We start from the raw sequence: 15,952 nt of genomic DNA on the forward strand, positions 1-15,952 counted from the left end.
CTTAAGGATCGCTCGAGGCACTCTTATGCAGAAATGCTAAAGAATGCTTCGCCATCTGTCCCTTCCGAAAATTCCTTTGCTCTTTTGGCTGGCGTTGAGCAAGAATCTGACGACCCACAAGAGGGAACATCATTGGTTAACCCAGGGGAATCCAGGAAGAGGAGAAATCTAGCCTCCCCTACATTGCCTCGTAAGGGTGCCAAGGTGTCGTCCACTCAGAGTGCGCCAACCGCAATCAATAAATCCAACGGAAGTGATGCACAAAAGCCGAAGCAATTTGCTCCAGGACTTGGAAATATTAATTCTAACAAGGAGTACCCACCACTTCCAGGGACACCAAAAACCCCAAGTGTCCCCTTTTTTCAAACAGATACTCAGTCCAGTAGCGGACTAATGAAATTTTCTGACATAGTGGACTTAATTTTCACAGCTTTCAATGTTACTGATCCTCTTAAAAGCCTTCTGATACGTTTTCTCCCTATAGTGCAAACATTTTTGAAGCAGTTGACTACTAAATGGCCCCTCCTTGCAGCGATCGTATCCTTCGATGGCTAAGTCATCGAACGAGGTCACCGATTCGATCACTGTTCTACAGTGGAACAGCAGAAGTATCCTCCCGAAAATCGATTCCTTTAAATTTTTACTAAATAGTTTAAAATGTGATGCTTTCGCATTATGTGAAACTTGGTTAACTTCCGATATAAATCTCAACTTCCACGACTTTAATATAATTCGTCTGGATCGAGAAAACCCCTATGGAGGAGTACTTTTGGGGATCAAAAAGTGCTATTCTTTCAACCGAATTAACCTCCCTTCGACACCAGGCATTGAAATTGTCGCTTGTCAAGTTTTAATCAAAGGTAAAGACCTTTGCATTGCTTCCATCTACATTCCTCCTAGAGCCTCGGTAGGGCACCGAACGCTTTGTAATATCACGGAATCCTTACCGGCACCGCGGCTAGTTCTGGGAGACTTTAACTCGCACGGTACGGTATGGGGCTGTCTTCATGATGATAATAGATCAACATTAATCCAAGATCTTTGCGATAATTTCAACATGACCATCTTAAACACGGGAGAAATGACGCGGATTCCTACACCACCAGCACGCGCAAGCGCGTTGGATTTATCGCTTTGCTCGACATCGCTACAGTTAGATTGCATGTGGAAGGTGATCCCTGATCCCCACGGTAGCGATCATTTGCCTATCGTGATTTCAATTACTAACGGTTCAAGACCATCGGAAACAATCAATGTCTCGTATGACCTCACACGGAACATTGATTGGAAGAGTTACGCGACCGCGATATCCGTTAAAATCGAATCCACTCAAGAACTTCCTCCGGAGGAAGAGTACAGGTTTTTGGCTGGCTTGATTCTCGACAGTGCGAATCAAGCTCAGACTAAACCAGTACCCAGCGCGAATACCCATGGACGGTCTCCCACCCCGTGGTGGGATAAAGAGTGCTCAGAGCTGTACGCGGAAAAGTCCACTGCATATAAGGCCTTCCGGGAAGACGGGTTACCCGCTAGCTATCTACAGTACGCGTCGTTAGAAAGGCGAATGAAGAGTCTAATGAAAGCCAAAAAACGTAGTTATTGGCGCCGGTTCGTCGACGGGTTAACGAGAGAAACAGCGATGAGCACTCTTTGGGGTACGGCTCGACGTATGCGTAACCGTAATAGTACCAACGAGAACGTGGAATATTCAAACCGTTGGATATTTGCTTTCGCCAAGAAGATCTGTCCGGACTCTGTCCCGGTACAGAAAACGTACCGCGCCGCGTCTCCTCACGATACCGCGAACGAAACACCGTTTTCGATGGTGGAGTTCTCACTTGCTCTCTTATCATGCAACAATAACGCCCCAGGGTTAGACAGAATCAAATTCAACTTGCTGAAGAATCTACCTGACACTGCAAAAAGGCGCTTGTTGAATTTATTTAACAAGTTTCTTGGGGGTAACATTGTCCCTCATGACTGGAGGCAAGTGAAGGTCATCGCCATCCAAAAACCAGGAAAACCAGCCTCCGACCACAACTCATATCGGCCGATTGCAATGCTGTCCTGTATTCGGAAGTTGTTCGAGAAAATGATCTTGTTTCGCCTCGACAATCGGGTTGAAGCAAATGGCTTACTGTCAGATACACAATTTGGCTTCCGCAAAGGCAAAGGGACGAACGATTGCCTTGCGTTGCTTTCTACAGAAATCCAAATGGCCTATGCTAACAAAGAGCAGATGGCATCAGTCTTCTTGGATATTAAGGGGGCTTTTGACTCAGTTTCTATCAACATTCTGTCAGAGAAGCTGCACCAGCATGGTCTTTCGCCAATTTTAAATAACTTTTTGCTAAACCTGTTGTCTGAAAAGCACATGCACTTTTCGCATGGCGATTTAACAACATCGCGATTTAGCTACATGGGTCTTCCCCAGGGCTCATGTCTAAGTCCCCTGCTCTACAATTTCTACGTGAATGACATTGACGATTGTCTTGCCAATTCATGCACGCTAAGGCAACTTGCAGACGACGGCGTGGTCTCTGTTACAGGGCCCAAAGCTGCCGATTTGCAAGGACCATTACAAAATACCTTGGACAATTTGTCTGCTTGGGCTCTTCAGCTGGGTATTGAGTTCTCCACGGAGAAAACTGAGTTGGTTGTTTTTTCTAGGAAGCATGAGCCGGCGCAACTCCAGCTTCTATTAATGGGTGCAACGATCAACCAGGTTTTCACATTTAAATATCTCGGGGTCTGGTTCGACTCTAAAGGTACCTGGGGATGTCACATTAGGTATCTGAAACAGAAATGCCAACAAAGGATCAATTTTCTCCGAACAATAACTGGAACATGGTGGGGTGCTCACCCAGGAGACCTGATCAGGTTGTACCAAACAACGATATTGTCGGTGATGGAGTACGGGTGTTTCTGTTTCCGCTCCGCTGCGAACATACACTTCATCAAACTGGAGAGAATCCAGTATCGTTGCTTGCGCATTGCCTTGGGTTGCATGCACTCGACCCATACGATGAGTCTCGAAGTGCTGGCGGGCGTTCTTCCGCTAAAAAATCGATTTTGGGAACTCTCATATCGATTGCTCATCCGATGCGACATTCTGAACCCGTTGGTGATTGAAAACTTCGAGAGGCTCGTCGAGCTTAATTCTCAAACCCGATTTATGGCCTTGTACTTCGACTACATGGCACAGAGCATTAATCCTTCTTCATATACTCCCAGCCGTGTTCGTTTCCTAGATACTTCTGATTCTACTGTATTCTTCGACACATCCATGAAGGAAGAGATTCGTGGAATCCCGGACCATATACGCCCGCAAGTGATCCCCAATATATTTTATAATAAATTCCGAGAAGTCGACTGTGACAAAATGTTCTACACTGACGGATCAAATCTCGATGGGTCCACTGGCTTCGGTATCTTCAACAATACTATCACCGCTTCATTCAAGCTCAATGATCCCGCTTCAGTTTACGTCGCAGAGTTAGCTGCAATTCAGTACACCCTTGGGATCATCGACACTCTGCCCACAGATCACTACTTCATCGTTTCGGACAGCCTCAGCTCTATCGAGGCTCTTCGTGCGGTGAAGCCTAAAAAGCAATTCCCGTATTTTCTGGGGAAGATACAGGAGTCCTTGTGTACGTTATCTGAAAAATCTTATCAGATTACCTTTGTTTGGGTCCCCTCTCATTGTTCTATCCCGGGCAATGAAAAGGCCGACTCATTAGCAAAGGCGGGCGCATTAAATGGTGACATATACGAAAGACCAATCTGCTTCAAAGAATTTTTTAGTATTTGTCGTCAGAGGACACTCAACAGTTGGCAAACCTCGTGGAGCAATGGTGAACTTGGACGATGGCTACATTCCATTATCCCAAAGGTATCAACGAAGCCTTGGTTCAGGGGGATGGATGTGGGTCGGGATTTTATTCGTGTAATGTCCCGACTTATGTCCAACCACTACACCTTGGATGCGCATCTGCGGCGTATTGGGCTTGCGGAGAGTAGTCTGTGCGCTTGTGACGAGGGCTATCACGACATCGAGCACGTTGTCTGGGTATGCGCCGGGTACTTGGACGCCGGGTCTCAGTTAAAGGATTCCCTTCGGGCCCGAGGTAGACCACCCAATGTCCCAGTCCGAGATATACTGGCAAATCGTGATTTCCCCTATATGTCCCTTATTTATACTTTCATAAAAACGACAAATATCCCAATTTAGCCCCTCTCTTTTTATTTCTCGTTTTAGAAGCTTTCTCTTGCCTTGTGGGACCGATCAGCTCCAGACTGCAACTATGTAACCGCCGTCGCACTTACCACTACGGAAACTGAAGCGAGAGCGACTCAAGGTCCGATGACTTTTGAAGGATTCCCCGCGGGTCCGAAGAATACCATCCGCTAATCCGACCTACTAGACTGAGGCGGTAATCTTTCGCTGATCTCCCGTTTGAGCGAAAGTTGCAAGTTTTGCTCTTCTCTCCTGGTCACCATCTACGCTTTCTCTCCCCTGTCCTTGATACAACTGCTTCTACAGCCCCCCTCTGAATATCTTGACCAAGCATAAGTCTGCGCTAAAAAAGTTCAAATTTGTATTCTGTATTCCTAGTTTTAAGATAGTTGTAATTTTACCTCTTTGTTAAAACTATTGTCCCCCATCTTGTAAATAGAATTGTATCCCTAGTCTTAAAACACCTGCGAATTTTCTCATAAATATTTGTTCCCCCTTTTGTGTACCAAACTATATTGTTAGTTTTAAGATAACTGTAAATATTTCCTAAAAATTATTACTATTGAATTCCTTGTTTTAAAATTTTTTCATAAAAAAATCTTTCGCCCCCTCTCTTGTATATAGAATCTTATTTCTAGTCTTAAGATAGCTGTAAAATTTTTCTTTTTTAAAAAAATATTTCAACATTGTAACCTCCTAGTTTTAAAATATACAAAATGTAAAAACAAAAGAATTTGGCACCGCCAAGCTAACGCATTTGTGCCTATCAAATAAACGAAATGAATAAAAAAAAAAAAAAACAATCAGTTCTACCCCGCTCACTGCATGTATCTCGCCAATAGCTAACACTAATCAGACGGTACACTCGCAATTAAAATCACAGAGTTCTGAATCCGACCCGACTACCGATAATGTGATTAATTATACGAAGCGCTCACTCACGATTGCCTATCAGAAAGTCCGTGGATTACGTACGAAGACTCAAGAGATCTTTAGAGCCTTATCTGTTTCTGACCATGACGTAGTAATATTAACAGAAACATGGCTTAACGATGATATCCTCAATGCTGAACTGACCGTCGAGTATGAAATATAACGATGCGATCGAAATTGCTCTACCAGCCGTGCCCTTCGTGGTGGTGGTGTATTGATAGGCATCAAAAAGGGAAATCGAAGCAATATTGTGACCGTCGATGGAGCCGCCCGTCTAGAACAAGTAGCAGCTCGTATATATTACAGGGCAGTGTCTCTCGTTGTATGTGCGATTTACCTACCACCTAATTCTGATCTCGCTTTGTATGAACAGCATGCTGCCTGTGTCAATCGACTGTACGATCAAATTGTACCAACGATAGGGTGGTGGGTTTAGGCGACTATAATTTACCTCAGTTACGTTGGAGTTTCGATGACGAAGTTGGATGTTTTATTCCAATAAATGCCTCCTCGGAACATGAAATTTTGTTAGTCGAAACCATGATCGCTTCTGGCCTACAACAAGTTGCTTGATTTAGCGTTTGTTAGTAACACTGGCGGATGCGAAGTATTGGAGCCACCCGTACCGTAAATGAAATTAAATCGTCACCACAATCCGTTTGTGTTGAAAGTTGACGCTGTGTTTCCCGAGTCTATGAATGACGATGTTAATTTATTCTATGATTTTAATCAATGCGATTATGATGATTTAAACACTGAAATTTCACGAATAAATTGGGTTGAGATATTAACGCAGGGTACTCTGGATGAATCTGTGGATAGATTTTATCACGAACTGGAATCAATATTTCAACTTGTGCCTAGGAGGAAACGCACGCGCCGCCCGGATAATAAACGACCTTGGTGAAATGCTGAGTTACGAAATCTTCGAAATCGTCTCAGGAAGGCTCGAAAACGATTTTTTAGAACAAGAGGGGAAACCGACAAAACGTCCGTGCGGGAATTAGAACGCCAATTCGAGCTCGTGAATGCAGCATACTTTCGCTCATATGTTTCCCGAATTGAATGCAACATGAAGGACAATCCAAAGCAGTTTTGGTCTTACCTGCGGAACAAAACGTGCTTCAGTGGAATTCCGGAATGCGTCAACTATCGAGATAGGACATCAACGTCACCAGCGGAGTCAGCAAATCTATTCTCGTCATTCTTTCAAAACGTGCTAAGTAATAACTCACCACCTTTGTCTGAATCGTACTTGACTAGTTTTCCAATGTTCACTCTGAATTTGCCTGCAACATCATTCACCGAACATCAGGTACATATTAATCTTCGGGGGATTGACAGTTCCAAGGGCCCGAGGTCCGACGGGCTACAACCATCGTTCATCAAGAATTGCTCTTCATCTTTGGCGCTACCAGCATCTCTATTATTCAATCGCTCTCTTGCTGAAAATGTTTTCCCCACGAAGTGGAAGGAAGCTTTGATAACTCCAATCCACAAAACAGGCAACGTACATGATGTCACCAATTATAGAGGAATTTCAATCTTAAGCTGCCTCCCTAAAATCTTCGAGAGTATGTTGTTAGATGTTATCTACCCCGCGTTAAAACACATCATCACTTTGGACCAGCATGGTTTTGTAAAAAAGCGCACGACAACTACAAATCTGATGAGCTACGTGTCGTCGCTAATTGGTAAATTGGAAAAACGACAGCAGATCGTTGCGGTGTACATCGACTTCTCGAAAGCTTTCGACCGTGTTCCTCATCAGCTTGCTGTGGAAAAGCTAAGACGGACTGGACTGCCGGACTGGCTGACTAATTGGATCTCCTCGTATCTTGCGAACCGTAGCGCCTCGGTGCGACTTGGAACTACACTCTCGGATCCTTTCCACATTTCATCGGGCGTTCCTCAAGGGAGTCATCTCGGACCTCTTCTATTTGTACTCTTTGTGAATGACCTCTGCAGTAAATTATCGTCTTCTAAAGTCATGTATGCTGATGATCTGAAAATTTACCGTGTCATAACAACTATGGTAGACTGTTGTGCATTGCAAATGGACGTCGATAGGATCATTGACTGGAACAACAGAAACGGAATGAGTGTGAATATTGAAAAATGCAGTACAATCACTTTTACACGAGTACATACTCCAATTAAGTTCGAATACTCAATGTGTTCTGCTCCCGCAGAACGAGTTGTATCCGTCAAGGACCTTGGTGTCATTCTCAAACGTAAGCTACGCTTTACCGCACATTACTCTTCCGTTATAGCTAAAGCCTACGCTGTACTTGGACTCATCAAACGCAACACTCATGATTTCAATGATGTGTATTGTCTAAAAACACTATACATTACACTGGTGCGCAGTATTCTAGAATATGGCGTTACTATTTGGGATCCGTATCACACCATACACATTGATCGTATCGAACGGGTACAGAAGAACTTTATCAGGTTTGCACTTCGTCGGTTCTTTCTGCAACGACTTTTCATTTTCGACCTTCTGACGGACAACATAGACTCCCTGCGCTTCTAGCAAAACTCGACCTCAACGTTCCGGGAAGATCTTTCCGGAGAATTGTTTTTTTCCGACGCTAAACACATCGCACGCAGTACGGCCAGAATAATCCTTTGGATGTTTGCTGTCAACTGTTCAATAGTGTCTATCATTTGTTTGATTTTAATATTAGTAGAGAATCGTTTAAATTAAAAATAGGATTAAGTTAGTGTTTAGTCTAAGTCTGTGCGATGTAACATTTTTAAATCGAAGGCAATACAGTACAATACAATAATAATGTTCCATTTCCATTCAGTAAAGCCTATATAACGCTTTTATTAGTGGAGATATTTATTTTTGTTTTGTCAACTTCAGTCACGATTTCCACCATACTATTTTTTCTGGACGTGAACTAGTCCACAACTTTATGAACATTTTTCATAAAACCAAAGGTTGAATCGTGACTTTATTGATAGTTTTTGGAACATCACGCAGATTCCGTCAATGCGACGTGAACTGATTCATGTTGAACATGATTTGGTTTTCGTGGTTGTGAAGTAGTTCAAAAAATCAAAACGCATTTTCTCGTAAACTATTTCACGAAACCCGGAATTTTATTCATGAACCCTTTCATTCACCATGAACTAGTGCATGATTCTTAATATATTAGTCACAATAGAATATTCGTGCTCATGAAATGGTTTACAAAACCATAAAATGTTATTCATGTATATGTGAACTGATCCATGATTTCTAGCGAATTAGTCACTACTCACCATCATCTGAGTTGAAAACACAGTTTCGTACGGTATCAGCAACGCGCATTCGGCTGAAAAAAGTGAATTTTTAGTTTTGCCCACGCGGTGCTATAAGTAAACAAACAGCCATCGCTGTGCCTACCCGTGTGGCTACCCGGCCAGTTCATTCACATGCTGTGGATGCCAGTCGCGAGAGTGACGCACCGCACTTGAACGGGAAATATTTTTGAAGTTGAAAGTTTTGGAAAAATCGGAAACTCTTTTTGACTTGTGATTTGGTGGTGGTTGAGTCTAGTACAGCGCGGATCAAAAAATTTGGACGTTACAGCACAGACTAACAGACATAACACTATGATAGAATTCCCACAAAAAACATCGATCCGGCAATTTTCCCAGAGCACTAGCTCCACCTTTTATTCACAGTCACAAACACTCATTTGCTGATGGGTTACCCCTGAGATTTGGGAACAATTTTTCACTAGTGGTCTATCCCCCATATGCTTGTTCATATGTCAGTGGCGCCATAATTTCAAATGTGGCCACAGTCCCAACTACAAATATATTTAAAATGACCGTTAAAGCGTGCGAGGCATCGTTTTCGAGTGTTATGTCTGTTAGTCTGTGGTTACAGTGTGTACCAAAAAAGTTGGAACAATAAAAAGGGCGAAATTCATCAAGTGCGTTTTTTCTTGGTGAAATGCATACAGTTCGTATCTCTTGGCCGTGTAGAAAAGCAAAATAAGCAGTAGCGACACTGCTCACCTACAGTGTGTCCCAAAATTGTGGGAAGATTTTTCCTTTTCTTTACCTTTTTGGTCCATTTGGGGTTGGTATCGGGTGACCGTGCCACAGCGTATTTTCCCACGTCCGGTGGTGTGATCCAAGATGGCGGCCGCTAGTAGCGGTGACCCGGGAGGGTCCAGTAAAAGAAGATTTCTGGAGTACCCGACGAACAAATTCGGCGAATTAACTTTCCTGCAGCTGACAGGTAAAGACGGTGTACCTTTGCCAATTATAGGCAAATCGGTTGAGATTGTCGCATGGAGGTTCAATTAAGGCGCGAATACCGAAGCTCAAGGGACACGGTATACCCTTCGAGTTCGGAACCCTGCCCAAGTTGCTAAGTTGCAGAAAATGAACCAGCTCATTGACGGCACCGAAGTAGTGGTTGAACATCTAAGTAAAGGCAGCTATGCTCAGGCCACAGCACAGCCGAATGAGATCCTTAGCAAGCTGAAAGAGTTAGAGCCAACAATGAAGAGGAAGGATGAGCAGATCGCAAAACTTCTGGTGGGGGCCAAACGCAGGGACGAAAAAATCGAGCAAATGATGGCATACATCCATCAGATGAAGCAACAGTCCGCTAGCCAAGAAAAATCACATCACAACAAAGAACAGACGCAAACGAACCCGCCAATCAGGTCTGTAACGCGATCCAGGAACACCTCACCAGATTCAAAACGACGCGGAAGACCGCAGAAACAACGTACCCCGTTCATCAAACCCACGACAACTTCACCGGATAACTTAAGCCCATCAACAAAAAGAACCGCTGCCACTACCACCAACGAAACTAAGGAATATTCAGACGATGAAATTGAGATTACCGAGACGCCTCCTAGCCAGCCTCTTCGATAATTCTCATTTTCATCAACGTTTGGATATAGGATGTAACTAATTGTAATTTTTATTAATTAAAATTACTGGACTTTTGGTATTTCAGGCTTGGTTGGGTAATCGTGCTAATAATTTGGATTACTTCATTTTCAGCAAAGTAGGTCTGCCAAATATGCATGGTTAGTAGAGTAGTTGGGTAGGATGGTATAATAAGGTAAGGACGACATAATTATCTGAAGCAAATAAATAATTTTATATGGAATTTTTCATGTGTTGCAGAACAGCAACTGATACAAACATTTCAAAAGATATAAGCTTCCACTCTTTTTCTACAAGCATTTGATTTAATTTGAAACAGTCAGATATGGCTGAATTGTCTGACTACTAAATGTAATGTTAGAGAAGCTCTCTCAGTCCTTGGAGTGGCTAGCGCCTAACAATACAACTCTATAACGTTCTCGATAGTATGCACCAATATTAGCAAAATAGCAAAATAACGTTTTAGTCAATTATGGATCTTAAATAATAAATTGTTTACGCGGTTACACTGTAGAATTTTAAAACAATCGATTTTCTATTTATTAGTCTAAAATGTGCTTTAGGATGTAAAAAATGATATCCCAAAAACGAAGACGAAATTCATAAATATACAAATTTTCAATTCTGCCGTAACGCCTCTTATGTATATCCCATGTGTACTGAAAACTTTAACCGCGTTTTTCCCGAAACCACTTTTTTAAGCTGGCCGGAAATGTAACTCAAACAAATGATTTTTGATCGCTTTGAAATTTTCACAGTAGGTATATTCAAAACTGATTTCTCCAGTCACGTACGCAGGATTAAATTTTTTTATTGCTAACCTTTTTATTGAATAATGATTTTGTGCAGATTTTTATGACATTTTCGACGTTTTTTCACTCAAAAGTGCGCCATTTCGCGTAAAATCAAAACATCGGAAAAAAAAGCCTACGTACGTCGCTATTGACATAACGAATCAGAAAAACTTTAGTTGTTGGCACTAGGTCAAAAATCACGGGAGATAGATTTCCGGTCGTGGACCCCTTCCAAAAAACGCGCATGAGGTGAAAATGCTGCAGGGCCGCCATCTTGTGATAAAATTGCTCGAAAAATTATTTTGATTGATTCAATACTTACGTTTTAAATCCCATGCAACAAGATGTCGATTCACCTTTTTATTAAACAATAAAAAATCTCGAAATAAGCCACTTTTTTCGTGCTCTGCAATGGTGTAACCCCTTAAGCTAAATGGAGGATTTCAAAATCGTTTTAAAAACATAAATACATCATACTATTAAATAGCATAAACAGTGAATTTTAAATTAACTTCATTGTACACATTTTTAACATTGCCGTGTATTGCTGATCAGAACGCAGCAATGCAAATGGCAGCATCATGTTATCGGAAGAAGACAAAAAAATGCAAAAATTTGTCATGCTTCTCTTGCATACATTTCGTTATTTTCAATCCTCTCTTCGGCTTTCTTCTGGATAAATATGGCTCTCTTTGCTCGCAATAAAGATGGCAATAAATAAGCCAGTTTATCAGGTAGGAAAGACAAGCACTGTCGAGCTACACTGATAAAATAAAATACCAATTAATGCGTGGAAAACTACGCATTTTTAATAAAAGTGGAATAACCCATTAACTGGGTAAAGAGTTCGTACCCATAAATGATTACAGATCTTGTACGTCAACCTGGGTATATTTTACCCATTATTTTTCGCAGAACTGTTACGACAAAATGCGTAAAAAAAATACTCTTTCATGAAAATCGCGCCAGAATTAAAAATACTATCAATAGAGTTATTTCTGAATTAAAAAAAAAAAACATAAAATAACGTTCATTTCACATTATTGTCTCCTTAACTACTTAACAAAATAAAACCGCCAACTGGATATATTTTTGATGGCCGGATCTTTTGGCTGCTCTGAAAACGCCGAACTGACGCATATTTGCAACATCCTCAGTAGTCTAAACAGCCGTTGTTTTATGAGCATTGCCAAAATGTTCCGTTTCCGCCACGGATTCAGATGCAAGTCGATAATTTGCAGGTTCCGCTACGAATCTTAGTTTGCAGGTTAACTCGCTTAAAATAATTCCTAATGATTTTTCACTCATTTGCAAGATCAATATATCCATTGACATTTACCTCATCGAGTAGTTGTGAAATGGATAAAAAGCACTCATTGTTAGAAGCAAAAAAATACCCATTTTTTTGACAGCTCGAATAACTTCCGAAAATGGGCAATTTGAATACATACAATGGGTAAAGTTTCTTTACCGTGTATATCTACCCGCATTTTCGATTTTCTCGTTCTTTCCTTCTCTCTACACCCTTGATTCCAATTGCACATCGAAGGGTTACAGTAGAGCACGTTTGGATAAATTGAATCGATTCGAATCGCAATTCAGATCAAAGTTGTTTTTGTGAATGAGAAACAGAACTGCAATAAGAATTGTTTTCATTCTTTTCTTTTTGCGTATCGCTATGAGAATAAGTGGGACTATTTAATTCGTTAATATAAATTAATATTTTCACGCCCATATATCAATCGTATCTCACAAGATGGCTCCCGCGAGCGCTCTTGCGCGTTCGATGAGGGAGACTCAGATCTCCGCTTGAGCTGATTGGTTGTCGTTGTCGCGAATGGGCAGGATGCAAATTTTTGATATTCCACGAGTAAAGCTACCATCCTTTGTTTTCACCGTAACAACACGGATATTTCCGTCGCCTCCCGATGTGATATGCGTTATACGTCCAAGTGCCCACTTGAGTGGGGGAAGGTTATCTTCCTTAACCAAAACCATCGTCCCCACGAACAAATTGTTTCGTTGCCTTGTCCATTTGGTTCTGTTATGTAGATTGGACAAGTATTGCGCTGACCATTTGGCCCAGATGTGCTGTAGAAACTCTTGTGCTTGTTGCCATCGAGATAGCCGGGTTTCTGGAACCTCCTTCAGTGCTGGCTCGGGTACTGCCGTCAGCGGCCGTTGTATTAAAAAATGCCCCAGTGTTAATGCCTCGAAATCTGACGGGTCGTTGCTCAGCGGAGTGAGACGCCTTGATTTTAAACATGACTCTATTTGCACAAATACCGTTTGCAGTTCATCCGGAGTCAAAATCTTCAATCCGATCGTCCTTCGGAGATGCTGTTTCATCGATTTGACAGCAGCCTCCCAGAAGCCGCCGAAGTTAGGAGTTTTCGCTGGAATGAACCGGAATTCCATGCCGGAATCTGCAGCTTCGGAGATGATCGACTGTTGTGATTGTTGCGACAGAAAGGTTTGGCGGAGCTCGTCTAGTTCACGTTTTGCCCCCACGAAGTTACTACCGTTATCACACATGATGATCGCTGGTTTGCCACGTCTGCCCACAAATCGTTTCAGAGCGGCTAAAAATCCTGACGTCGTCAGATCTGCGACCATTTCGATATGGACCGCCTTGGTCACTAAACACGCAAATATGGCAGCGTAATATTTCACAGGAATTCGTTGGCGATTAGGGTATTTGATGAAGAACGGACCACAGTAGTCTACCCCCACACGGAGAAAAGGGCGGAGCTGGGGTCACACGTTCAGAAGGCAATTGTTCGTGAACCGTCGGTTTGTTGCGAAAGCAGGTTACACAACGGTGTATTGTCTGCCGGGCAAGACTACGTATGCTGAGCGGCCAAAATCGGCCACGAACGCTGCCAATGAGCAGTCGCTGACCGGCATGTAACAAATTGTAGTGATAATGAAGCATACTAGTGACGTGAACGGATGATTTTTATCCAACACTATCGGATGCTTTCTCTCGGTTGAAACTAGAGCATTCACCAGTCTACCACCGACGCGAACTATACCATCCAGCATTATCGGATGAAAAGTGTTAATGCGAGACGTCGATTTAACTTGACCCTCTCGTTGCAAATCCTTTAGTTCCTGTTCGAAGCACTCCCGTTGAGCCAATCTCACAAGATGAAGTAGAGCTGATTCTCGTTCTGCATAGGTTAGAATCCCAGACCTTCGATTGTTGTGAGTCCTTTGTTGCGCGTTGTGCTTCCATCTGAGAAGCCAGGCAGTGATTCTCACTAGACGTGTCAGCGATGATCTGAGGCTGAAGATTTCGTTCGGCGGAGACATATTGACTACCACGGACACAGCCGAATTTTCTTCCAGCACAGTTGGGTCGACACCTGCCACGGTTAGGTGTACATTTTCTGGCCAACAGTCTTCGTTTCCTCGCATCCACGGTGCCCCATTCCACCATAGGGGATCTTCGTTCAGCTGATCTGCAGTTACGCCACGAGATAGTACATCTGCTGGGTTTTCTGTGCCTGGTACATGACTCCACACGCCGCCTCGTGTAGCATGTTGTATTTCCGATACCCTGTTCGCAACGAATTGCTGCCACCGTGATGGACTCGATGACAACCAATATCGGACTATCATAGAGTCGGTCCAGAAGTATGATCGAACAGTTATTTTCAGACTGGTCACCACCTTCTCATAAAGATGAGCGAGTAATAGTGCGGACGACAGTTCCGATCGCGGAATCGACTGTTTCCTTTTCCGTTTCTTTAAGTCGTCAAGCGGTGCAACCCTTGATTTTGCCACCAGCAAGTGTGACGTGACACTTCCATTGAAATGCTTGCAGCGCAGGTAAATGCATGCTCCGTAGGCCTTGGTAGAGGCATCGCAAGACCCGTGCAATTGCATTGAAAGACAATCCTTGCTGAAAGCGACCCGACGTGGAACTTGCAGATTCACTAAGCTATCCAGACTTCTCCGAAAGTCACTCCATTGCATTTCAAATCTTCAGCAAGAACATCGTCCCAAGATGCCTTCTGTCTCCAGAGGTATTCGATGAATATTTTTGCTGTGGTGACTACAGGGCTGACTAGTCCAAGCGGATCGAATATTCGAGCCAGATCAGACAGAACAGTTCGTTTACAAATTTCAGCATGATTCCAGGTAGGAACCATGAATTTGAAAATGTCTAACCTGGGCTCCCACACCAGCCCTAGCGTCTTTATTGTTGCACTGGAATCGTCTATCTCAAATGATGTGCGATCATCCTTGCAGTCATCGGGTATTTTCTCCAGGATGACAGCACAGTTTGAGCTCCACTTTCGAAGCGTGAATCCCCGTTAAGAAGGGTTTGAATGTCAGCACACAGTTGAACACCTTCATCGATGCTATCAACGCCAGACATCATGTCGTCGACATAAAAATCTTCTGCCAACACCTTTGCCGCTTCCGGGAACTTACCTCCATCAAGTTCTGCCAATCGTCGCAAGCATTTTGTTGCAAGGTACGGAGCAGACGCCGTCCCATAGGTAACGGTTTTCAGCTCAAAAACACGAATGAACTCATTCTGAGTGTTTCTCCAGAAAATGCGTTGTAACCTACAATCGCTGGGTTGGACTTGCACCATCCGATACATTTTATCAATGTCTGCGACTACTGCATATCGGTGAAGCCGGAACCGCATAACTATTGAAACGAGATCATCCTGTATAGTCGGTCCTACCATTAGCGCATCGTTTAAAGAAATTCCGCTATTAGTCGAGCACGAAGCATCGAACACCACGCGCAACTTGGTGGTCGTACTGTCAGGTTTGAGTACAAAATGATGTGGAATATAGTACTGCTGCGTTGTAGACTCCTCGTCGTTTAGTACTTCCCTCATGTGGCCGAGGCGATGATACTCCTCGATGAACTGGGTATACATCAATTTGGTATCAGCATCACCTACTAGGCGCCTTTCCAAGGCAAGGAAGCGCTTGAGCGCTGTGTTTTGTGAATCACCAAGCCGAGCAATAAGGTAATCTTTCTTGGGCAACGAAACGGCGAACCGCCCGCTAGAATCACGCACAGTTGTGCGGTCGAAGTAGAC

The 15,952-nt window shown here is 43.1% G+C and overlaps 1 protein-coding gene across 1 annotated transcript; it reads right to left on the reverse strand.

The window, feature by feature from the left end:
* Positions 1–13,692: 13,692 nt before the first annotated feature.
* LOC131686966 (uncharacterized) lies at positions 13,693–14,862 on the reverse strand. Its single transcript, XM_058970998.1, has one exon. It carries the CDS (start codon positions 14,860–14,862, stop codon positions 13,693–13,695), a length of 1,170 nt encoding a protein of 389 aa, XP_058826981.1.
* Between the last annotated feature and the right edge of the window lie 1,090 nt (positions 14,863–15,952).

This window comes from Topomyia yanbarensis, chromosome 3 (assembly GCF_030247195.1).
Source record: "Topomyia yanbarensis strain Yona2022 chromosome 3, ASM3024719v1, whole genome shotgun sequence".
Taxonomy (NCBI): Eukaryota; Metazoa; Arthropoda; class Insecta; order Diptera; family Culicidae; genus Topomyia; species Topomyia yanbarensis.